Raw genomic sequence first — 27,590 nt, forward strand, 5'->3', positions numbered from 1 at the left:
TACAGGAATAAATTTTTTTATTTACCAAATCTGATACAATGATACATGAAATTAGGCTATCTTCACCAGACTATAACTTAGTGACTTTATTAAATGCATAGTTATCATATAGATTGTCATTAATTGAAACAGTTATTCACAAGGAAGCTGTACAAGGACTGCCTCATGCAATCTATGTCTAGGAGAAGCTAGTGGACTACAAAGAGTGGATAGTATCAGCCAGTCACATGTATGGAAGTGACAAATTGATAAACAAAGAAATTCATTTTGAAAATAACTAACACATAAATAAAATAATGTCAATACAAAATTATGATAGAAACATTTCCACACGTCATTTGCAGAGGCACATGAATGAAGAACTCTAAAATCAGAGTACAAAATCAGTATCATAGTCTCTTTTTCAACTACCATTTATAAAGGAATGGTCTGTTTTCTCTTTGGTTGAAAACTCTTTGCAATATTCTTCAAAAAATATATTCTGGTGCTTGAATTCCAGCATCATATTGTTAAGAGGGGCAAGACCTATGCAAGCTCTGAAGACGTTTTCAATACAGGCTCTCTGACGGAATAAAGAATTAACAAGTGGTGTATTCTTGGGTACTAGTGGTGCTTTGCACAAATAGCTCAGAATAGAAAGGATTGAATTGAAACTTTGGAAGTTTGGTTCATCAGCCACTCGGAATTGAATACGCTCGCAAAGTTCTGAAATAATAACCAGATCAAGGATAAGAGGGGTAGCCAATAGAGAATCTTCGCAGGTGTTGTGTATAACTAAAGTATTGAGACCACCCATCATAATTTCTGAGGTGTACTCATCCATTGCTCGTTTACTGTCTCCCACATAAGGTACATATTTGATCACAACTGTATGATCAGGAGAGTCCTGGCCCTTGTACAAAATTGGATTAGATTTCACCATATCATCAACCACATTACTTTTAGATACCTGCAATAAGAGAAAATAAATTTTTATGTGTTAATAACAGTCAAGGTGAATATTATTTACATTATATTCAACCACAAAAATAATATAAAAAAAGAGAGATAAAAGAAATTCTAACATTATCAAATCTAGTTTAGAGAGGAGTTATACAAATGAGAAATTTGTTTTATTTAATGTTATTTTTAAGGTAATAAATAATTTTCTTTTGAAAGTTAGCATTCATTGCATCTTTTTGTCTAAGCATCAAGAAATTAAGTTACATTATAATTTCGTATTTCCTGATATTACCTATGGTGGCAAATAGCTGAAATGTCTGACCAGTAGGTCCTCTTAAAGCTGACCTGTAAATGAACAACAAGGTAACCTTAAACTAGTTTTCTTTGAACAAACCTTTTAGCAGATTTACTTTACATATCACTAGATAGCTTTACTTGGAATTGAACCAACAAATATCTCTTTAAACTCACTGCAATCAGAAATAAACTCTTAGGTTTGGGGATAGATTTAAACTTAAGTTTAAAGAAGCTATAAGCTCTGGCTATTAAAAAGATTTTAGAGTCACTGGGGAAAAATAATACAGAATCCTTGTCTGGTACCAGATTGATCCCAAAATCTAATGAGACTGTGCCAATCACAAGAGCAAACATCCCTGAAAATTTCATCTGAATCCATCCAGCGGTTCTTGAGATATCTTGTTCATGGACATACAAACAAACATGACTGAAAACAATATCTTCGCCTTTGCTAAGACAGAGGTAATAATAAAGTACAAAATAAAAAAAATAAACCATAGATTTTTTACCTCTTTTGATCGGAATGTTTTTTGAACAGAGAGATTTTTGCCATCATTATTCCCAAGATGGTTGTAACTGACCACAGATACAGGTTTGATGCCGGCACTAACAAGAAAATCTACCAATACAGATTTTAACTTTGTCTGACCAGATTTGAAGTCATCACCAGCAATAAAGATTTTCTTTTTCTCGGCAAGATCAATGACTCCAGGAACAAATGTGTTCTGTGGGGATCCATTAATATAAGTGCACTATTTGAAAGAAAACAAAAGAAAGAAGTTATATTCACTGTTGCAAGTTTAATTACATTCTTTTCTAACCTCATCAATGGTTACAGACAACAATACCAGTTTTTACAGACTTTTCTAATCTCAAATTTACCATTTAATTTTTTTTTTTATTAAGATTTAAAAATCAAAATTCTATCAAAATATATCACACAAGTGAATGAATTTTAGTTATAATTCACAGTCATGCATGAAACACCCTGCAGAGCAAAGGAAACCCACTGCAGTAACCACAATACATAGTGAGTTGTAATTAAGTAGGCAAGTAATAAAAAAAATAGGCAGAATTCTGTTTTAAGTACCCCATATAAACCTTTTCAGAAAACTTTTGTGAATAGGTGTACACATGAGAATTCATGCAATTATGAAAAAACCCCATCAAAAAATTTTTGTGATTTAATGACTATTTAGCTATTGTTTTTAGCACATCTTACAACCACCTGATGCCCTCCTCATTTGTTTGTTACTCTGACGTAATAATATTTTTCAATATCTTTCTCCCCATAGACACATGTAATGGTCTATTGCTGGCATTTGACCCCAAAATTTGGACTATCTGTATTTCTGTGATTCAAAAAAAAAAAGTATTTGAAAAATTAAAAAAAAAACAATTTTTTTCATAGTCATATGAATTCCCATGAGTAGAAGACAAATTTGGAAGAATTTTCTGAAAATTAAAGCAAAATTCTATCAAATGATATTTGATTCTTTTAACTTTTGTTTTTCTCACATGTTCAGTTACTTCTGACTTTTTAAGGGGGTCAATAAAAATCTTCAGCCAGCAGTAATGCTAAGAATGTGCATGTGCAGATGCTTCTGCACGTGCAGCAAAATGCCTGCTTGCATTTTGTATATCAATGTTATTGGACCAAATATGAAATGTACCAGGCATGGCTGTATGGTTAAAAAGCTCACTTCCCAAACAGGTGATTTGGAATTCAGTTCTATTGGATGGTACCTTAGACAGGTGTTTTCTGCTGTAGCTTGGAAGCCATGTGAGCTGATTTGGAAACTGAAAGAATACTGTTTTAAAAATTCAAATGGAAATTGTAGTTAAGACACCCGTGCCGGTGACACGTAAAAAGCACCGTCCGAATGTGGCAGATGCCAGCGCTGCCTGACTGGCGTCCGTGTTGGTGACACGTAAAAGCACCAACCGATCGTGGCCGCTTGCCAGCCTGCTCTGGCACGTAAAAAACACCCACTACACTCACAGAGTGGTTGGCATTAGGAAGGGCATCCAGCTGTAGAAACACTGCCAAATCAGACTGAAACCTGGTGCAGCCTCCATGGCTTACCAGACCCCAGTCGAATCGTCCAACCCTTGCTAGCATGGAAAACGGACATTAAATGATGATGATGATGATGATGATATATATATCATCATCATCATCATTTAATGTCCGTTTTCCATGCTAGCAAGGGTTGGACGATTCGACTGGGCCACGATCGGTTGGTGCTTTTACGTGTCACCAACACGGACGCCAGTCAGGCAGTGCTGGCATCTGCCACATTCGGACGGTGCTTTTTACATATGCACAGTCATGGCTGTGTTATTAGAAACTTGCTTCCCAACCACATGGTTCTGGGTTCAATCCCATTGCATGGTGCCTTGGGGAAGTGTCTTCTACTATAGCCTCCAAGTGGATTTAGTAGACAGAAACTGAAAGAAGCCTGTCATACATACATGTATGACACACAAACACACATGTATGTATGTATGTATCTATGTGTGTGTCTTTGTGTCTGTTTGTCCCCACCATCACCACTTGACAACCAATACATAATATTTATGTTTGTGATTACATACAATCACACACATGAATCAAAGTTGTGATGGGCAGTGCTGTAGTGGTTGTCAACTCTTCTGTCAACACCTTCACACTTTTGAAGCCATGTAGAATAAGAAAACCCTTACTTGAAAAGCAAGTAAAGATTAGTGACAGGAAGGGCAATCTGATTATGAAATAATGTCTCAATAAATAACATATTCACCTAACCCATGCTAGCATGAAAAACAAGATATGAAAATTGCACAAGAAGTAAATTGTCACAAAACTTATAAACTCTGAAGGTGAAAAAAATCAGTGTAATGAGATAACCAATAAAAGAGATTTAGTTCTAAAGTACAGACATAATTATGAATAGTGGACACTTTAGTGTGGAATGTGACATGGTCCAACAAGCTGCAGGACTGCATCAAGCTACAATGTCAGCTTTGATATGGTTTCTACAGTTGGATGCCTTTCCTAATGCTAATCACTTTACAGTGTGTATGGGGTGCAGTTTTCATGCCCCTAGCACTAGTGAAGACACCAAGTAATTTTTATAAAATGCACCATCCGATTGTGGCCGTCATCTGGCCTCCGTGCCGGTGGTACGTAAAAAGCACCATCCGATCGTGGCCATTTGCCAGCCTCGTCTGGCACCTGTGCAGGTGGCACGTAAAAAGCACCCACTACACTCACGGAGTGGTTGGCGTTAGGAAGGGCATCCAGCCGTAGAAACACTGCCAGATCAGACTGGACCTGGTGCAGCCTTCTGGCTTCCCAGACCCCAGTTGAACCGTCCAACCCATGCTAGCATGGAAAGCGGACGTTAAACGATGATGATGATGATGAAAACTCCTCTTGCCTGAGTGGGTGGGTGTATTTAAGAGAGTGGGGAGGTGGCTTTATGCCAGATGTTGAGAAGGTAAGGTATGACAGGACAAGCACGGGTGTCTTGTAGAGGAGAAATGTAGTTATCAATTTTAACGAGAGTAACAAAAGGAAAAAAAAAAAGAAACTTACTCCTTCCAAAATACTGGCAACAGCAAACAATGTGGATGGTGACACTTCACTTTCATTGTTACGGATGCTCTTTATTAGGGTATCTGCAGTGTCATTTAGTCCAAGACGAACATCACAAAACCTTTCAGTGTTAGCTGTCCAGAGAACAATGACCTTATCAATAGTATTATTTTCTTTAAAGGAACGAATATCTTTCCGTAGTTGTTCCAACATTTCCTGCTTTGTACCAGATAATACATTATTGGCCCGTGCTTCTTGGTTAGCTGCTATGAAGTCAGGCATGTAAACGGAAGGTCTCGGACGAATTCCTTCAAGATGCGGTCTCACTTGTACCTGTAAATTGTAATCTAGAACTTGAGCTCTCTCCATTGCATCAGCTACGTTGGCAGATGAGATATCCCAACCTTGATAAGATAAAGAAATAATTTTTGACTTCTTTTGAAACAGTAAATTTTAATATTGCATAAATATAACTGTTTTTTTTTATTTGAATCAGTGCTAACAAGAACCATCCATATAGAGTTTAATTTACAAATGAAATCAAAAATATAATAGTTCTGGTTATTTTTCTAATTATTTTTCAAACTAAAGCAACATCTTCAGAATGGAAAAAAATTTAATATATTAGTATAGTGTTAAACAAAATCTTTCCTCAGTTAATACAAAAACGTAATTTACAATAAATTTTGTTTGAGAAAAAGCATTGTAATAAAAGTTAAGATTTCATAATCACCCACAAAACATCCTATTTTCCACCCATGTGCAATTTACACACTGACAGTACCATCCCTTTCTTCCACACAACTTACCCATTTATACAAACAAAAGTAACCAAGGAAAAAAAAAAGGTGGTGAAATCAATCATATTCAGAGTTTACTCCCAGAAACATTTTTATAATTCCTTATCCCCTGCACTTCATGAAGAAATTTTAGTAAAACTCCAAATAGGTAGCAGACTTTTTCAAAGTTTCCTATTAACAAATATGCATGTAAACATATTGAGTAAAAACGATGAGAATATGTGAAACAAAGGCAGGGAAGAAAGTACTCACATCATTACCATTTCCTAAAAACAGTTTCATTCTGCCCAAGGTTGCAATGCAAATCAAGGTGAACAGTTTAATGCTAGATCAAACTGCTTGGTATTCCATCCACAGCAACTATTGAATCCACATGGAAGATGTGTTTACAAATTCATGTATTGACGAGATAAAATGAAACTAATGAATTACCCACCCACCCACCCACCCACCCACCTAACCTCCATGCAGAAGCATGCTTATTATACATGCAAAATTAATAATAATTTAGGGTACCAAAAATGAATTTACCTCCCACACACTGCAGAATTACTTTTTTCATTATTTTCAAACCATTACGTCCAAGTTTACCACAAACCAGAAATAACCTAGAATTTTTTTAGGCACAAATGCTTATTTTTACAATTACAAGTTTAAAAATCCCCCATCTAGCCACAATTCATTTTTAAAATGTTGCCAATGAGCTAGCTCAATGAATATCTTGTAAACCCTAATGAGATAAGCTTAAATTTAATCCATTACCAAAAACCCTTTTTATTTATTGGAATTTTGTACACAAAATTCAAATTGCCTGTTACACAGAGGAAATTTTTTTTTCATTTATTGCATAGTTTAGTCTAATCATTCCCAGTATCTTGTCCAGAATAAAGGTACATGAAAATAGAAAATAAAACAAGCTAAAAAAAACATTCTCAAATCATCACACTAACAACTTTCCCACTAAGTACAAATACAGCATCCTCAAACTGTCACAGTTGTCCCACAAATCATCAATTTAGTGCATCAGTTTGACAGCTTTACAAGTAATGTACAAAATTGAGGTAAATTTTTATCAATTAAAAAATATATATACACCTGATTTTAATTTATAAAAAAAAAATTCTCATATATAGTATTTCAAATTTATCATAAAATGATATCTGATTTTGAATTCATGCACCCAGGCAATCTATTTAAAATTATGGAATCTTAAAAAGACAAGCAAGAAAAGAATGCTGTTGATAGGAGAAGCACGAGGAGGTATGTTGTGAGGTGGTGAGATCAGGACTATATTGAAATATTACCCTGAAAAATAGGAATTTTTAAACATGTATACTAAGCAAAGAAAATATAAGTTTCCTGGAGGAAGAAGGTAAACCACGGTTTAAATGAAGACAAGATATAGTACATTTAGTCAAAGATATATTTAAGGCTGTATTTAATAAATAAAAACTGTTGGCCTCATTTTAAACAGCAGTTTTGCATGTATTAACAGCATTGCATTTGAAAGGATTCAAAAACAGAAACACCTGTAGAATGTTGTCGTTAATTCTATGTTGTTTTGTATTTCATTTTGTTGAAAGTTTTGAAATTAAGGGAGCCATGCTGCTAATATGTAACTCAGATTATAAGAAAAATACAGATTATATTGAATGGAAGACTATACTACTTCAGTAAGAGGAGTGTATATTTTGTTTGTGATACCACAGACGGAAAAGGTTTGCCTATATAAACAATACGAGACATCCAACCAAACTGAGTAATGTGTTTTGTTCATGGACTATAAAATATTGCTTTAGCAAGATATAAACTCATATAATATCATTTATAGTTCAGCTTATAAACTCAAGTGAGTAAACATCTGAAATGATACTACACACCAAGTTGATAGCTTTCCAAGTAAAGTCCAATTTTTTGGATATTTTTCCAACAAATAAATTGCAAGTATTTGTTTTATTAGTAGAAATCAGCATTACACTAGAACTTTTCTACACCTGAGAAAATAACCCTGAATTATTCAGTAAATATTAAAATATTGCATTACAGAAATCAAATCATCTACCAATATTTATCGCATTTGATATCACAGCATTTTCTGTAATTCAGAGTAAGCTTGATCATAACTGAATTTAATTATCAGCAAAAGATTTTAAAAGAAAAATACACAATCCACAGGCTTATGGGGAAAACTATAAACTCTTGCCTATTTAGTTATCCATAAGATTATGTGTTTCTTTATCTGTTTTCAGTCATTATCCTTGTTAGCTGTTCTGCCCTAAAGCAAGAGCTAATGACTCTGTTTTAAAAATATTCCATTCAATTAAGCATACACACATACACACAAACATAAAGCTTCACTGCTAACAGGAGTAAAATACTAGTTGGTCAAATTTCTCACAAATCGTATATAAGTACACATCACATAGGAAGCCAACAGAGGTCATAGTCACCACAAATGTACTTTCCATACAACATATGAAACCATTTCATACTAGAAGTGATTACTTTCAATTTCTATCCAAAATATGTTTTGTAATTATAGATCTAAATTCACACAAATAAAACTAATCGTGTATGTTAACTCTTCCACTGCAATATATCTGATAAGAATTTATCTTAGATTTTGGGCACCTTACCCATCATAGCTATGTAGCAGGCAACAATAGTACTCATATGCTAACATTTAGTGTAAAATGACATATGGTGCGAGGGGCAGAAAAATTCTGATGGTTAGGATAATGTTATGAAATCAACTTTATAGTGAGTGTGGCGTGGTATAGTAAAGTTGTTAAAAAGAAGGTATGAAGCAAGGGAGGTAATTTGAAGACATCGCAAGCTGGAAAGAATCTTGAATGAAAAAACAGCCTGGCTACAGACGTTGTTTCATAGCCAAAATGAAAACCTACTTCTCGGCTTGAATTCAATAAGTAGGGGGAAAAAAAAACAAGATTCTTTAACTTTGTTAATAAGTAGGCACATTTGGAGATCAAGTCATTCAATAAAATGGTCTTTAAAAAAGCATTAAAAACAAGATAATCATCAAGATAATCATCAATAAAGCAGGTTAAATTAATTGCATTTAACACTTACCTTCATTTAAGTTAAGAGTTTAAGAAAACTCCAATAATATAAGTTGCACTGAAGTAAAAATTAAAAAGAAAAGCTAGCAAGTAGGGAAGATTTGAATGAATACAGGACAATAGCTATAGTTATGGCCTTAGAGTTTTGATTGCTGGAGTTAGATAAGGCCCAAGTCCCATAATTTTTCAAATACTTCACCAACACAGTGCAGCTGCAAAATGATTTATTCTACGCCATAAGTCCAGAACATTTATGATGCAATGCAAATGCATCTATTAAATTGTATATTTTGAGTAGACCACTTGAAATACATAAGATACACATTGGTTTTCTGATATTGAAACACATTCCAAAAAAATAGATTATTTACTTTTGGAAAAGTATCCTTAATTTGAAGTGTTGCTACTCTGTCTAGTGTTACAAATGGACTGGTTTTCAAATAGGTGAACAATATTTAACTCACACAGATCATGAAATGCCAAGGTAAACTAGGTGAATAGATTACTGTATAAAAAGGAAACTTGTGTTTTAGTGAAGAATTGATTAAAAACAAGGTTTTCATGGGAAAATTGACAAAAGTTTTAATTCGACCAATAGAAAATAAATAATTTTATTTCTGGTCTGAAATATTAAAGAAAATATAGGATAACTGTTTCATAAGTTCTGTATCCGTACTTATTCAACATGTTAGAAACAGCAACCAAATCACCCTCAAATTATATACTCTATTGTCTTAAAAAAGACATATTGTACAGAGCTGTCCAAAGTACGTTATGCCCAAAAAATAGTAGAGGTGGCCATAGCTGGAAAGTTTTGATCTATAAGTCAATCAAATTGACTTCAGCATAAACAATACTTTGTCAACAACTTACATAACCAATATGTATAGCAGAAAAGGTTACTGATAAAATAGAAATCAGTTTTTATTCAGAATTAATGTTCTATTTCATTAAATATAATTGCTGAAAACCCTTCAAGATTGAATATGATTATCAGAAGAGTTAATTATTATTAATATCATTATTCTGTAATACACAAACAGTCTTTACTAGAATTGAAGATCAAATATACTACAGAATATTTTCAGAATTTATCTATTGAATGAGTAACAGATTTCCTAACTATCAAACATGACTGCATTTGTATGTTTGTGAGTGTGTCCATGTGCATCTGAATGTGTGTGAGTATTCTTGTTCATAGAGTTTAAAATCACAGCATTTTAACTATTTGAACAGTGAAATAAAAATAGCTAGACTTGAAATAAGACATAAGAAACTGCAAAATATAAACTCACGTCAGTAGGTGACTGACATACAGCTTGATCTTGTGTAGCAATTCTGTTCTTGTTGATTCCCTGGGAATCAAACATTCAAAATAGCAAAAGAATTTTTTTTTTTTTTTGCACACGGCATGCAACAAGTAAATTGCTACAAGGGCAGAGCAGATGGTTTTACAGCTTAGCTGCATTCTTTGTGGACAAGATACAGCATTGAGCAAGGAATGAACCAACACTTCAGAAACAAAGAAACTTTATTTGTAAGAACAACCATACAATCTGCTGTTTTCTCTGGAAGTGTGCCATAAAACATTTACTACACATAAAATTGTGTCCTAATCCATCATTTGAATTACTCAAAATGAAATGTCTTACCAGCATTTTCTGATGGCTTAGCTTTTTATACTTACAGAAGAATTTGTATGGTTTCTGTATTTTACATATTCATAAATATTTCCCAAATATGTAAACTTTTGAACTTAACTAATCACACATTTTACACTTAATATTTACAGATATTCATTTAGTCTTTTACTGATTCTAGTCAGAGGACTTTGGCTATACTAGGACTTGGACTTCAAGGGTACAGTCAATACCAACCCTAGATATATTTTACTGACCCCAAAAATATGAAGAGTTGTAAGAAAGGGAAAATCTATCAGTGCTATATTTGAATTCAGAAATAACAAAGGTGCAAATCTCTACTAATTCTGCCTTCACCTATATATATATATATATATATATATATATATATATATATATATATATATATATATACACACACACACAGAGTCAGAAATATTAATTTACTTCTCTTTCAACTGTTTTAAACAAGCTGCTTCCAAAACGTAAAGACATTCCACACACAAAACACTTTATATTTTAAAATATTAGTAATAGAATTATCCAGAAAAAACAGAAAATATCAATTAGTGACACTTAAAATTATTTTTTTTTAATTATAAAAAAAGTAGCTACAAGAACAAGCTGCAATTTTCTAGATATTCCCTAATTACCAATTTAATTACTAAGATTTGAAACTGACGATACCTAAATTGGTTGTATTCATTGAATCAGAAAACCAGAAAGAGACCCAAGCAATCACTAATTAAATTAACATATCACCTGAACACATCACTACCTGAAGTATCAGCATTATAATTTGCATGACACTCAAACTAATTCTAAAACTGTTTTGTTTTAATAGTATAAGTGGAAAGATTGCACATACACCTTTATAAATTCTTAGAATTCTTCAGTTTGCAGGACAAATTAACACAATGGCTTATCAAGGCCCACAACTCTCAATTCCCACAACTATAGCAAAGATATCTTCATTATCTCCCTGTATGCTTCAAGTGATTGTTAACTAACTTAGTTGTGTTTGTGTTTAGGTGTTCACATGAATTTTGGCTAATTAGTGAGGTGAACAGAAAACCAGTGTAGGTTCCAAATCCAAGTCAAGTTAGGAAATATGCAATCTTAATTTACCAAAAACCCATTTTACAGTAAAACAAACAATTCTTTTTATGAAGTTCCCTGTGACAGATCACTGAAAATAGTTTTTAAAAGTTGCTGGTCCATGATTGAACAAGTTACAGCCAAGTAGAAATTGTCTCAATCATTCAATGCACCAAATTAATGGCGTAACCCTTACACTCAATATTAAACTAGTTTCATTGACTTATTAAATCTGGCTAATGACTGCTATAGGATAATATTCCCACTAATGATTTTCAAAATAAGTTCAGTATCCATAGAATAATCTTTTCCAATAAGAATAGATGATTACTAGAGGGTCTCTGTTAATGATTTCAGCAGTGAAACTGGCTTATGTTGCTTATTCTTCTACCCATAAAACACTAGCTATTTGACCTTTCACAAATATTGTCAATAGTCATTATGTGCCTCAGTATAAAATGCCCTATTCCATTTAATCTGAAGTCAAAGGAAAATCTGTGACATTAATTCCTCCATGAAAAATTAGCAAGGAGTTCTTCATCTTCAGTGCTGAACAGCAAGTTATCTAAATTTTTAACTGATGAATAATAATGCTAAAATGATCGTATCAATATAGGAATAAAGGATAATTGAACAAGATGCACCACTAGCTATTTTCATTCCAATTGGAACATTGTTTAATTTATAGTAGATATTTAAAACATTAATCAAGATGTACATTGTTGATATTAAGCATGAAGGCACATTGAGCATGTCTTTGTATAAAAAGTCATTGATGCCATAGATAGAACCTGAGCAATAATATTTAGTAAAGTGAAGTGGCTTTCCATATTTAGGTCACTTTAAATTGAATGCTAGACACTTTTTCCTGTGTCTTTAACCACAATTATGACAGTTTAATTCTCTCTTGCTCAGAGTTTTCCATCAACTTCATTCTATTTACAAAATGATGCTTGTGAATTTATTCTTAAAGAGTCATTTATTGATTTGTTGCCATGTTGCTTGGGTTCCAGTAATTTCAATTCATCAGCTGTTTCAGCATGTCAGCTCACAACATCTTTCCTTTTAACTGAAGGTATATGACATCTTCAATGATTACAAGGAAAAAACATGTCTGGAATTTCATGACAGCCACAATACTACGTGCTGAAAAAACTATAGGTTTCTTTACTTTTACATCAAGATTATTTTGATTTCAAATTACCAAAATTTTGCCATTGTTTCTGTTTGGTTACCGAAATTGAAAAATTTTCCTGACATCTTTATCATTAAGTGGGGTTTGTCTTATAGCAAATTTGGGTCTTCTTACTCAACGCCTACAAAACTCTCCATGGGTTACAGAAACAAAGACAGACTTATAGGCATATCAAGGACAATAACTTGCAATGACTGCACAATAAAAAACGCAACACAAAGACAACGATAGTAATAACTGAAGCTATATCAAAAATTAATATGAGTTATCATTGTAAGACATATGCAGTTAAATGTACAGGAAAAAAATCCAACCTTTTGAGCATATTTCTCATTATGCACAAAAAGTATATTTTCATGAATATACTTTTGTCCAGATATACTATGTCCGCATAAGATGAAGTATTATTTGATATGAAACCAACAATAATAAAGCTTTTGGTTTTGTGAAAAATGTTACTAACATCTTATATGGATTTCGCTTTGAGAGTATTTATTGGTAATTAGTCAAAATTTGTTATAACAGTAAGCCTTTCAAAGACCATCAGCTAACAAGATGGCGTGCTCCCTCTCCTACAGCTCAGTTTTATCTCTTTCCTCTAAAAGCAATTCTGAGATAGTAGAAATACTCGGTTTTTTCCATGGTCTAGTCATTCTCCAGTTGACACCTGTTGATGATGGACTGCAGGAGTCACACGAAAGCTGTTACAACGCCAGTAGTTGGTTTTCGTTTTTAATCTCTTGGTATTTTTTTTTTTTAGTTTTAAAGTAGCAATATTGAATTAAAAATTATATATTTCATCAACAGGTTTTATTTTTAAATAATTTGTATGGAGTTTCTATGACCAATACTTTGAAATGATTTGATTTAAGATTTATTTACTATTTTCACATCAAAATGAGACATTTAATAATATTTAACAAGTTACAAACCCTACAAAAATACTAAAGCAAAAGATAAACTTGTAAATTTGAACTACATTTTAAAATAACATAAAATGCATTTAATGACATCTAGACGTTGACCATAAAACATATACGTTGCTACTTTCTCGTTGAGTCGTAAAAGGGAGATCATTCATCATGTCTTTAATCTTCAAAAATTTTAGCCACCACTGAAGACAACTAATTTTATGGCACTTTCTATATTACACATGACAATAAATGATCTTGTGAAAGGGCAATGCTATCTTGGGCACACAATCACTAACTATTAATTTCACTATGAAAACGAATTAACCAAATGATCCCTGAATTGTTTCTTTTCATATAGATATGTAGCTATTGTTTTTTAACTTGCCTGAACAATTAAAAATTATACTCCTTGTTCAATATATCAGACTGTTTGAAACATTATTTTCATTTTCACACCAGGAGTTCGACTAGTACCTTTAGATTTTTAAAAAATCCATAATACATTCTTTTTTTTTCAAAAGATTGAGCTAAATTTCCCTAATTCCCAAATTTTATTTCTTTATTGCCCACAGGGGGCTAAACATAGAGGGGACAAACAAGGACAGACAAAGGGATTAAGTCGGTTACATCAACCCCAGTGCATAACTAGTATTTATTTAATCGATCCCAAAAGGATGAAAAACAAAGTTGACCTTGGCGGAATTTGAACTCAGAACGTAACGGTAGATGAAATACTCCCAAGCACTTCGCCCGGCGTGTTGCCCATATTTTGTTTTTATTCTTGAATACTCCCTACTTAGCTAAAAAAAAAAAGTGTAGGCATGTGAATTGCTCCATATCTCACACAATAAAGTAATAGTCATTTAGAATGACGAAAGAAATTATTAAATTATGATAAACTGAAATAAAAGATGTTAAATTATATGAATAAATTCACTTGTATAAATAGATAGTTATTTTGAACAAACAGCTCTGGCATATGTTAGTCATAAGCAAAAATGAAAATTCAACTTTGAATGTTAGAAAAATTACATTAATGCCACTTGAGGAGGGATTATCTTCAGAGTATGTAATTCACTAAATATCAGCTTGTGCAATTATCTGACTCTTGGAAACAACCAATAGCTGCTAGATGTCAACCTCAAGTGTTTCAAAAATGATAATATCTGTCTTAAATTTGACTTTTTCTGTCAAAGCAATTTCATTGCTTTATAGCAAAACAAAATATACTTTAAGAATATATATATTTTTTAATGGTATATCAAAATTTGACAGACTACTTAAAGTGTCACCAAGGGCAAGACTGGATAAACTATCAACTTGTATCTTGTCTTCTATATTGGATAATGTTTCTAATTTGTAAAATATATTTCTATATATTTTACAACTATTGCATAATTATATATAGAGATGTAAAGTTACATAAAAGTTATAAAGTATATGTATATATGTTAATGAGAGGTTGACCCAGCTCCATGTATATATTTTAATGAGAAGTTGACTCAGCTCCAAGTTGCATTGGATTGTTGGACAAAACCATCTCATCAGATATCTGAGATTGATCTATCTTACAAGCCCACAAAACTTTAAGCCATCCAGTGCTGAGTGAAACTTATTGAAAAATATACATGACTGCTACCGAGTACCTCTTTTTTTCATTTGTGCACTCACTCATATACACTTCCCCTTAGATTTTTCTACATGCCGATTCATTTACAAGAACATGGACTAAAAACTTCTTAAGAAAATACAAAATTGCAATAATTTCAATGTCATGATTAGCAAAATGCAAAACTGGTTGACTATTACAAATACTCTACCCTTTAAATTTATTAAAACTATGTGAACTATGTGCATTTTCCTTCTGTTATTATATATTTTTGCATTACAACTCACCATGTGGGGATAATCGCTTTAACAAAATTCTTTTTTACCGTGTGTGTATAAATATATTTCAGTGAAGCTAGTAAATCTTGTTTGTACATCCAAACACACACACAAAATATTTTTGCCACTGTCCAAAACAACAGAATATGTATAGCATAATTATTTCCCAACAAACTCTTCTCCATATAGAGAAGAACTATCCTCTGATACAACCTGCTTCTAAACGTACACAGCTGTTTTCTCAACAGGATAACAAACAAGTCGAGTCTAGAATTTGTTTTAAATAGAAAGCTACCAAATCAAATTCTCAAGGATATGTATGTCAATCTTAAACAATACTATGCTAACATCTTGCTTTTTTGCAATAAAACAAAATTCAACCCAATATAAATATAAAAATACCAAACAAGAACAAACTTGTCATAACTCAAAACCTATTGTGACAGGAACTGAACTTGTAATCAAGTTTACTGTTTGGTATCAACAAAAATGACCTGACTATATACAAAAGATACTTTTCATACACAAAACATTATTGCATACTTTTTTTGGTATTATATTATTTTAAAGTATATACTGAAATGTAATAGTTCCTTCTATCATATAGACAAAAGGATTTATACATTACCTATTCTACATAATATACATATCTTATACATACATATTTTAGATATATATCTTTTCTACTATAGGAACAAGACCTGCAATTTGGGGGAGAGGAATAGTCGATTATACTAACCCCAGTACACAACTGGTACTTATAATTTCGATCCCAAAAGAATGAAAGACAAAGTTGACCTTGGCAGAATTTGAACTCAGAACATGAAAATGGATGAAATACCACTAAGCACTTCATCCAGCATGCCAATGATTCTGCCAGCTTGCTGCCTTTATATTTACATATATATATATATATAATATATATATATATATATATATATATATATACATACATACATACATACATATATATATATACATACATATACATACAAACATACATATACATACAAACATACATATATATATATATATATATATATATATATATAAACACACCACACACACATGTGTGTGTATTGTATGTATATTTATATAATATAGATGATTGAGTTCACACTCGGATGAATTGCAATTGACCCCCAATCATGACAATGTCTTGTTATTGATAAAATTTTGGTCCAACCAAAACCCAGAATCAAACAAATTTTTCCTCTTAAAAATTCACATACAATCCTTACAAGTTACTTATCACTCTACATATGAAAAATTTCCAACCTTTCCACGTACGAATATTACTCGCCGACACCAGTCTCAAAATAGATAGCTTTCATTCATAGCTTTACATTGTTTCAGCTGTATTATTATTAATATTCAGAGCAGTGCCTCTTAAGCTTTTTTTTTTTTAATTATCACCCATATCCTTTATTAACACATTATCAATGCCTCTCACCACCACCATTTTTTGATGTACATATTTGTAATATCAGACCAGAGTAATTTAGTTCTCAGTACTAGTTTGACATAGGTGGCTACTCACCATATATAGCACCATCCTACTATAAAGCAATAACTATAAGCACTAATAATTCTACCATTCTACTGATTTTAGAACAATCCAGAATAAGGCCCTTCATACTCCCAGTTTTGTTTTTCAATAAAAACTTAACTATTACTTATGGAAAAAATCCACAATAAAAACAAAATCTCTAAAGGTATTTTCAGAGAAAATGTTACATATATATATATATATAATACAAATAAGAAAATGGAGAAACAAATTTGGTTTGTTCATCAACTTTCGGATATTATAGTGCTGGATTATTTATTCATTTAACAAAATGAGAACATCAATAGCATACATATATATCTTATAATTCAATAGATATAAGATACCGAAAGTTGATGATCAAACTAAATTGGTTTCTCCATTTTCTTATTTGTATTATAAATTTACGGTAAAAAATATTTCTTTACCTTCACCCGTTTAATACAATAAACGAGTAAATTGCATTGCAATAAAAAACATTTATGTATTTAGAATCTGGGTACTTTACCAACAGTATATTGGATGATATCCCATAGTGGGTTACACCCATAACCCCTATCTTACTTTGTACTATATATATATACAGCTTTGCTTATTTATATATACACATTTAAGTTTATTATTGTCGATGAGGTTGTTGTGATTGTGTCCAACAAGCAGGCTTATCATATTACAATTAATTTTTTTTTTAGATAAGAGTCAAAAACTAAAAAGACAATACAGATTTATTTGTTGTTCCCACTCATCCCTATTGTCCCTAATATCCAAATAAAATTTTACACTGCCCCTCCACTATGATGTAGTACCAGTCACTTTGAGAAGAACTCAGATTTAAGTTTTCTTCTATCAGCTTTGTGTTACATAGGATGACAGACAACATCCTAGATATTCCATTAATTAGAGGATCTGTGTGGTATTATTCCCTCTTCAAGCCATTCAAAGTTAATAATAATACAAAGGGTAGAAATATTCTCATAACAGGCACTAGGGTTTATACTTTCATCTTTCTCTAAAGCACAAGTATCACTAAGAACTAAATATCAAAAGGTATTTTGCCCAACACTATTTTACCATTCTACTTATTTAAAAACAATCCAGAATAAGGCCCATCCTGCTCCCAGTTTTGTTTTTCAATGAAAACTTAACTATCACTATGGAAAAAAATCCAAGATAAAAAAAAAAATCTCTCAAGCTATTTTCAGAGAAAATCTTACATTGATTAGAAAAATTATTTGGAATCATCAACCAATAGCAATCTGTTAAATTATGTTTATGAGATATTCTAACAACATATCTTGAGTAGATTTGATTCTAACACTGAAATAACTCATTTGAATTAATAAAGCATTTTGGACTGCAGAAGTCAGCAAATTAAACACTGACAGAATTACATTCTAAATGGCTTGCAAGATTTCTTTTCCTCAATTGCTTCTTTTTTTTCCTTCTTTTCTTTTAATTTCTTCCCTATACTGTAATGATTCCATTGGTCTATCCCAATCTAGACTTCTTTAGTTCACTTCAACTATTTGAGTTTAACATCCATGTTATTCATGCATAAATTCTCTATATCTCACTGATTCACATTTATTTCACTCTTCAAACAAAGTCATTCACTTTCATGCACCAACATCATACCAGAAATATTTTCAATTTCGTTTTTTATTTTTACCAATAATTTAATTTCTTTCAGGTCATCTCTCAAAAACAGAAATTCCTTAGTCTTTGCCAAGTTTACCCTTTACTATTCCAGGGACTAGCAACTTCATCTGCCTCTTTCAAGAGTGCTCTTTTCTGAAGTCTAATGAGAGATTTTATACATACAGGAGCGAAAATACAATACCTAATTGCACACTTACCTGGACCTCAAATCTCTTGTTAACATAACTTCTAGTAAGAGACTTATTTGAACAAGGGGAAAACATGAAAGGGGTAAAAGGGAGGGAGATTGTACATAAAGTCAAGTTCATTTGTTTGTCAGAGTTAACCCTTTAGCAATCAAACCGGCCATATCCGGCCAAAATATTTAACCTGTTTTATATTGAAACTGACCAGATCTCGCCTCTCACCTCAGCCCTACCATGTCATTCTAAAACTAAAATATCACATCACTGCAATCTCTAAACTACAAGATAATGCATGATTAATTCAAACTATTTTAAATAAGCAAACATAACATTTGACAGAATAATCTGAACACTAAAGGGTCAAAGGAGATTGAGTTTGTTACATAATGTGGAATGGGGCAATCAAAATTAAGTATGACAGTTCAATAAATTTACAATAGATGGACCGAGAGACAAGTACTGCTATTGAAGATCAAAGTGCCTAAAAATACATTCAGCATTATATAGCATAAATTAAGATTCTATATCTTTACAAACAAGAGACCAATTTGAGAACTATTTAGGTATATTCAGGAAGAATTAGATAAACCATAAAACAACTCTAAAATTGCATAAGAATGATGAAAAACCTACAATCTACAAGACTTTTTTTTTTTTTTTTAGAATAAAATAAATTCTTGAGATGAAATTGAAATGAAAGGAATTCCAGAAGAATGAAAAGCAAAACTACTTCACATCCTGCAAATCACATAAACCAACTGGAAAAATCTAGAAAACCTGTTAAAGTAAGCAAATGTCTTTTATATCTCATAAGCTGCACTGAATTGATAGGAATTCTACAACAATGCATTATGTATGGTAAGCAAAACTATTTCATATTCTAAATATCATAGAGAATAATTGGAAAATCCCAGAAGCTAAAGTAATGAAAAATTCTGATAATCTCAAAAGCTGCATTGAATTGGTAGAAAATTCTAGAAAAAAGTATTGAAGTAAAAAACTGGTTTCAATTTGTAGAAGCTAAAATAATAAAAAGCTTGAATTTTATTGAATTGATGGAAAATTCCAGAATATGTTAAAAGGAAAAATATATTTCATATTTTGTGAGCCATATAGAACAATTGGAAAATTCCACAAGAACTTGCTAAAACAAACAAAACCTTTCATAAGCAGTAAAGAATTGATGGAAAACTGAATTAGCATATATTGAAGAAAGACATATCTATTTCATTGGAAAATTCCAGAATCTGCTAAAGCTAAACTAGACAAATCCTTTATATCTCTTAAATAGCATTGAATTGATGAAAAATTCCATTCCAAAATAATGTATTTATGATAAGCAAAATTTCATATTCTAAATGGCATGCAGAAAAACTGGAACATTCTAGAAGAATTTGCTGAAGTAATCGAAGCTTATATCTCAATAAATTAATACAAAATTTTAGAATGTATTGTGGTAAGCAAAACCTTATTTCATACACTGCATATCATATAGATTGACTGGAAAATTCCAGAACCAGCAGCTGAAGTTAAGGTAATCAAACCATTGTCTAATAAGCAATGTTGATAGACAGCTATAGTAGGGAACATCTAAGTAATAAATGTCACTCAGTTACAGTGACATAAGGCATAGACTGTTATAACAAGCTAGAACTAACAGAAATATAATATTGGAGAATTCAAGAATCTATTAATTCTGTGATGAAAGGTAAAGCCAGAAAACTACTATCATAGACTAGAACCACCAGACATCATTTATGAAATACTGGAAAAATCCAGAGTTTCTCAGTTTTGGTAAAAAAAGAATTATCATACAAGAATTATCAGACATCATTAATAAACACTGGAATATTTCACAGTCTGTTAGTTATAGTGTTGAAGGGAAAAAGCAAGATCCAAAGCTAACAAGCGTCTTATAATGTTGGAAAATTCCTGAGTTTGTTAGTTTTGGTGCCAAAAGTTAAAGATTGCTACAACAAAAGATAAACATATCCAGAACAAACAGAAATATAATACTGGAAAGTTCCGGAGTGTGTCATTTATGGTGACAAAAGGTAATAAAAGACTGCAGTGACAGGCTAGAACTAAGAGAAATATATTATTGGAAAATTCCAGAGTATGTCAGTTATTGTGATTAAGGTAATTTTGGAAGATTATTTGGCAGAACCAAGAGACAAAATATATAACACTGGAACATTCTAGAATCTGTCAGCTATGACAAAGAGTAAAAACAGATCCAGAGCTAAGAAAACTATTATAATACTGGAAAATTCCTTAATGTATCATTTATAATGACAAGTGGCAATACTGGACAACTGCTATAACAGGTCAAAACGGACATAAAATGCTGAAAAATTCCAGAGTCTGTCATTTGTAGTAACAAAAAGCTAAGACTGCAATAACAGGTTAGAACTAACAGAAATATCATATTGGAGAATTCAAGCATCTGTTAATTCTGTGACAAAAGGTAGGATGGAAGACTCCTGCAGCAGGCCAGAATTTATCAAATAAGAAATACAGAAAAATTCCAAAGTTTCTCAATTAATAACAAAAGGTAAAGTCTACTATAACACAAGAATTGTCAGGCATTATGTGAGCTAATAGACATTTGTCAGCGTTTTTGCCAAAAGCTAGACTGCAGTAACAAAATATTGGAAAGTTCCAGAGTGTGTCATTTATGGTGACAAAAGATAATATTAACAGACTACTTTAACAGGCTAGAACTAACAGAAATATATTATTGGAAGTTTGTGACAAAGGTAATTTTAAAAGATTGTAGGACAGAACTAAGAGACAATATATAACACTGGAACATTCTAGAATCTGTCAGTTATGACAAAGAGCAAAAATAGATCCAGAGGTAAGAAGAATATTATAAACTGGAAAATTTTAGAGTCATTTTTGGTGCCAAAAATCAGCAACTGCTTTAACAAAAGATGAAGAATTAATAAAAATATAATATTGGAAAACTTCAGTGTCATTTCCAGAAACCAAAGATAATAATAGGTGACTGTTATAGCAAGCCCGAGCAGCTATATAATGTTGGAAAATTCTAGAGTCTGCTAGTTATGATGACAAAAGGTATGACTGCTATAAAAGGTCAGAACAGAAATATAATACAGGAAAGTTCCAGAATCTGCCAGTTCTGTGACAAAAGGTGGGCTGAAAGACTGCTACAGCAGATCTAGATTATCGTATATAAGAAATACTGGAAAATTCCAGAGTTTCTCAGTTGGTAACAAAATTAAAGACTACTCTAGCAAACAAGAATTATCAGACATCATGTGAATAATACTGGATATTCCACAGTCTGCTGGTTATAATGCCAAAGGATAAAGACAAGTTCCAGAGCTAATCAGCAACTTATGATATTAGAAAATTCCCAAGTTTGTCAGTTTTGGTGCTAAAAGTGAAAGACTGCTTTAGCAAAAGATGAAAACTTTCCAAAACATTTCATTTATGATGACAAAAGATAATACCGGAAGACTGCTATAATAGACCAGAACTAATAGAAATATATTATAGGAAAATTCCAAAGTGCTTCAGTTACAGTGACAAAAGGACAGCTCCAAAGCTAACAGACATATTATTGGAAAACGCTAGAGTATGTCGGTTAAGTTGACCAAAGTTAAAGAATGCTATGGTAGGCCAAAAAAAATAAACATAGTGTAATATTGGAAAATTGGTAATATTGGAATACTGCTTCAGCATAGAGAACTAAAAGACATAAGTAATACTAGAAGATATTCCAACTGCAGTGACAAACGTAATGTTGGAAGACTGCTGTCTGAACAAATAACTATTATAAAAGGACAACTGGAAAGTTCCAAGATCTGTCAGATACTGTGACAAAAGTTAAAGACTGCTAAGGTGGGCTAGAACTAACAGACATTGCGTAAGTAGTACTAGAAAATTCTAGGGTCTGTTACTTATGATAACAGAGGATGAAGACTGCTCTGGCACTAGTAGATATTTTGCATTAACTGAAAAATTCCTAAGTTTTTAAGTTATCGTGACAGGTGACATAAAATAAAGGCTGCTGTAACAAGTCAGAACTACGAGAAATGTGATAACAGAAAATTTCAAACTTGACAAATCTGAAGACAGCTATATGGCAGACTAAAATAGAAGACATCATATATTGGAAAATTCCAGCGTGTTGTCACATATGACAGAAAGGTATGTTGAAAGACTGCTCGGCTACAGAGAAGTAACAGATAGGCATCATCAAAGTAATACTGGAAAATTCCAAAGTCTGTCAGATATAGTGACAAAGGACAGAACTAATGTATCATTTAGCAAAGTGCAAGTGTATGACAAAATGTAAGCTTAGAAGACTGCTATTGTAGACCCGAACTATATGACATGTAATGCTGAAAAATTCCAGAATCTTAATTATAGTGACAAAGTGTAATGATTTCGTTTTTGGATTTGGTTTGCAAGATTCTTTATATGAGTTCGTGTGTTGAAGCATATTCTGTTGTGTCTGGGGAGAGTCATTTTCTTTTTGTGCCTTATTATTTAACACACTCACCGGTAAAATTTCCACTTTTTTTCTTATTTTTATTGGCCTAAAATTTTCGTTGCGTCTTGCAACCTTTTCAATAGTTTTGAGCCAAAACTATTGAAAAGGTTGCAAGACGTAACGAAAATTTTAGGACAATAAAAATAAGAAAAAAAGTGGAAATTTTACCAGTGAGAGTGTTGAAAAATAAGGCACAAAAAGAAAATGACTCTCCCCGGACACAACAGTGTAATGATTGTTCCAGAGCTAATGGACATCTTATACTGAAACATTCCAGAGTTTGTTAGTTTTAGCACCAAAATATAAAGATTGCTATAACAGGCCAGAACTAACAGATATATAATATTGGAGATATAGCAGTATCAGCCTTGCCTTTCCCTTAGATAACATTGGTGGCACGGTGAGGGAAGGCTGGTACGCATGGGTGACTGCTGGTCTTCTATAAACAAACTTGCCCAGACTTGTACCTCAGAGGATAACTTTCTAGGTGCAATCCCCATGGTCATTCATGACAGAAGGGGTTCTTTACTCTTTAATATTGGAGAGTTTTAGAGTCTGCCAGTTATAGAGATAAAAAGTATTATAATTAACAGATGTATTATATTATTAGAAAATTCCAGAATTTATCAGAAATGTTGAACAAAAATAAAGACTGTTATGGGAGGCCAACATAATAGTATTGGAAAATTCCAGAGTTTGTCACTTTTGATGACAAAAAGTAATGGTCTGCAAGAAAATCTAAAAGACCTAAGAAATAACAGAAAATTCCAGAGTGTCGGTTATAGTGACACATATAATGTTGGAAAACTGCTATAGCATTCCTCCACTGACAGACATCATAAAAGGAACATCAGAAAGTTCCAGAATGTCAGTTATAACGACAAAAGTTAAAGACTGTTATGGCAGGTCAGAATTAACAGTTATCAATAATATTTGAAAATTCCAGAATCTGTCAGTTATGAAGACAAAAGGTTAAACTGAAAAACTTCCTCGGAAGGCCAGAAAGAGTAGAAACTACTCAAAAGCTAGTAGGCAATATTATAAAATTAGAAATATTCATGGTGACAAAAGTTCTTACTAGAAAGCACCAGAGTTTGTTACTTAGAATAACAAAAAGATTGTTATGACACACTAGATGTCACATATGGTGGAAAATTCTATTGTCTATCAGTTATGATAACAAAAGGTAAGATTGGAAGAGTGCTGTAGCAGGTCAGAACTAAGAATGTCAGTTACACTAACAAAAAGTAATGTTGGAAGATTATATTATACAAGTAAGACTGGAAAATTCCGGAGTCTGTCATATATGGAGACAAAGAGTGAAAGACAGACAGCTTCAGAGCCAACTGGAAAATTCTAGTTTTACAGTTATGGTGATTGCTATAAGTGGCTAGAATAGACACATGTAATATTAGGAAATTCCAGAGTCTGTCATATTTGGTGATCTCCAGGAAAGTTTTGCAAGTTATGCACCAATAAACAGTAAGTAGCATAACAATTTTGTAGAAAATACCTGTAAAAATTCTATGCAAACTCCAACATATAAAAAAAAAAAGCTTACCGAAAATCTTACACAAAATAAAGAAATGCTTTGAATTCTAAAAGGTATCAGCATAGGACCAGCAAAGGCCATGTGCAGGGTCTTTGGAACTTCATATCTCACAACCAAGCCAAGAAAACAAAAGAGAAATGCAAAATATCATAATAGTGAGATGGAAACCTAAAACCCTGTCAAAATAATAAAAACAATAATAAATCATTCTAGAAAATGTCTCATATATCCCTAAAACCGTGATTAGAAGAAATGAAAAATTCCAGAGTTCAAAGGGTTAACGAAGAACAATTCGACAAAACTACAGATGTCACTACGACTTTGTCACTTCATAATTTTATCAAAAACGCATATTTTTTTTAACTAAAATTTTCTACAAATAAGTCTTAGATGGTGTAAATAACGATTATGTCGGAATTTGGTGTGAAAAAGAAAGTTGGAGGGAGGGATGACGTTTCGCATAATTCCCACCTCTCGACATTTTTATTTTCTTATAAATTTGAAAAACATATTTTTTAATGAAATTTTCAACAATAGGCGCAGGCGTGGCTATGTGGTAAGTAGTTTACTTCCGAACTACGTGGTTCTGGGTTCAGTCCCACTGCGTGACACTTTGTGCAAGTGTCTTCTGCTATTGTCTCGGGTTGTCAGCCAAAGCCTCGTGAGTGGATTTGATAGTGGAAAACCGCTTGACAACCAGTGTCGTCGTGCCTACGTTTCCGTAACTTAGCGATTCGGCAAAAGAGAACCGAGAGAATATGTACCAGGCTTAAAAAGAAAATACTGGGGTCGATTCGTTCGACTAAAATTCTTCGTGGCAGTGCCCCAGCATGGCCGCAGTCCAACGACTGAAACAATAAAAGATAAAGCATAGATACGTTTCAGATGTGGATTATGAATAAATTGGAAATTGATGTGAAAAACTTTTGCTGGGGAGGAGCATAATTCATCAAAATTTATGAGAAAACAAAATCAAGGTTGTGCGAATTATCCGATCCTACAATTTCTTTTACAGCATCAAATTCTGAGATAATTGTAATCTATATTATCCGAAATGTATTAGCTGAAAATTTCAGGAAAGAATTTTAAAATTTTTCCAGAAAGTTACGAGGAAACGAAGTGGTCATGCATGAATTATCCGAAACTCCAAAACAAATTTTCACAACTAATTCCGATATCTGGAAGCAGCACACATCGATAGGTATGCCATTAATTCTTAAGAAATTGTCTGGAATCTGATAATAGAACGAGAATAAATAAATTCTTAAATATGTAACAATTTAAAACATAATCTAGAAAGAGAAAAGATATCGTATGCATGTTTTCCGAATATAGAGACTGATCGATAAATGTATAACAGAAAATTCCAGAAACTTGGAATCAGAGTACCAGAAGAAAATGAATATTAGTTCCGAAAGTGAAGAATCTAAACAAACCAAAAATAACTCAATTTAAAATCTCCCTTTCTAGACAAAATGCAAACCAGCTAAGCAAAGCCAATGACTAATCGAAGTGTGAAGGTTAGACTGACATCAAAGCAGCGCTAAAGCACTCACCATCCAAAATGATATTCTCGGGTTTTACCATGGGTAGTAGATAATTTAAAGGTACAAAAACTTCTTCTCCTCTAGGACTGTTCCCCAGACATACTGTACTAGATTGGGTGATTGATCCATAAAAGTTGGATTCTTGCATCCCTTTCTTAGTTGGCCATTTCATCCCGCATTTATTTGCTATCAACGTTGCCGCCAAAGTGGAACCATTGTTGCCTCCGATGCCCACCAGCATCACACCAAGACGAGGAACTTTCCGCTCGGTTCGGAAAGTGTATTTAGTTGTTAACTGAAGAGAAAGAAGAAAACGGGAAAAGAAAACAAATGAACAACAATGGATACAAGGTGATAGCAAATATATTCTGGATTTAAAGGGAGAATTATAAACATACACATACATGCACATACACACCCACACGCGCGCGTACACGTCAATATATACACAAATATATTACACGCACTAACATAAAATGATGCATGTATATTACAGATAAGGTAACGATAGCAATATGGAATTTAATTTTGATTTGGACACTATCTTGATTTATATTCATTGCTGTATAAAAACAATAAATTGGAAACAGCTATATGCGTGCGTCTATACAGCACATATATATATATATATATATATATATAATACATATATATATATACATACATATATATATATATATATATATATATACATACATATAAGCAAATATGAACATATGTGCTGTCTGTATGTACATATACGTATTTATTTATATGAAATGTACATGCATATCATTTATACACTCTAATAAAAAGTATTAATTAACATCAGGTAATGAAAATTTGTTAAATTCGTTTTTTTGACACGTACTGGTTCGGCGATGAGAAAATCCCCATCATCAGTAACTCTTGTGGTCGTATAATCATATTCTGCTTCAATATATTCATCTGTGTATTTGACATTGGGGGATTTAACTTTCAAAGGCTTGGCAGACATGGTGCGATAATGTTTGACGTTTTTACCGACTGACAAACACCACAACACGATGGGTATAATATATATAGAAAGAGAGATAGGTAGAATGAAAAACTCTGCGCAAAGCAGTTACTTGTGATTCCGCTGTTGCTGAATCTGCTGCCGGTTTGCTTCAGCAGCAAATT

The 27,590-nt window shown here is 32.4% G+C and overlaps 1 protein-coding gene and 1 long non-coding RNA gene across 2 annotated transcripts; both read right to left on the reverse strand.

The window, feature by feature from the left end:
- On the reverse strand, window positions 1-27,590 carry LOC115213805 (inositol-3-phosphate synthase 1-A). The gene is made up of 5 exons (XM_029782674.2): window positions 27,301-27,590; window positions 26,460-26,745; window positions 4,820-5,223; window positions 1,749-1,991; window positions 1-949 (listed from the first exon to the last, which is right to left on the reverse strand). The coding sequence occupies exons 1-5, from the start codon at window positions 27,424-27,426 to the stop codon at window positions 404-406; spliced, it is 1,605 nt and encodes a 534-aa protein (XP_029638534.1). The 5' UTR covers window positions 27,427-27,590; the 3' UTR covers window positions 1-403.
- On the reverse strand, window positions 12,483-14,115 carry LOC118764329. The gene is made up of 2 exons (XR_005000142.1): window positions 12,615-14,115; window positions 12,483-12,583 (listed from the first exon to the last, which is right to left on the reverse strand). It is a non-coding gene; the product is annotated as an uncharacterized LOC118764329 (long non-coding RNA).

The sequence above is a fragment of the Octopus sinensis genome, linkage group LG7, assembly GCF_006345805.1.
Source record: "Octopus sinensis linkage group LG7, ASM634580v1, whole genome shotgun sequence".
Classification (NCBI taxonomy): Eukaryota; Metazoa; Mollusca; class Cephalopoda; order Octopoda; family Octopodidae; genus Octopus; species Octopus sinensis.

Coding starts and splice junctions, on each gene's coding strand:
- LOC115213805 (XM_029782674.2), bottom strand. CDS start 27,426: ATGTCTGCCAAGCCTTTGAAAGTTAAATCCCCCAATGTCAAATACACA. Junction 1,992..4,819: donor TTGCCAGTATTTTGGAAGGA/GTAAGTTTCTTT, acceptor TCTTTCAAATAG/TGCACTTATATTAATGGATC. Junction 950..1,748: donor AAACATTCCGATCAAAAGAG/GTAAAAAATCTA, acceptor CTCTTATTGCAG/GTATCTAAAAGTAATGTGGT.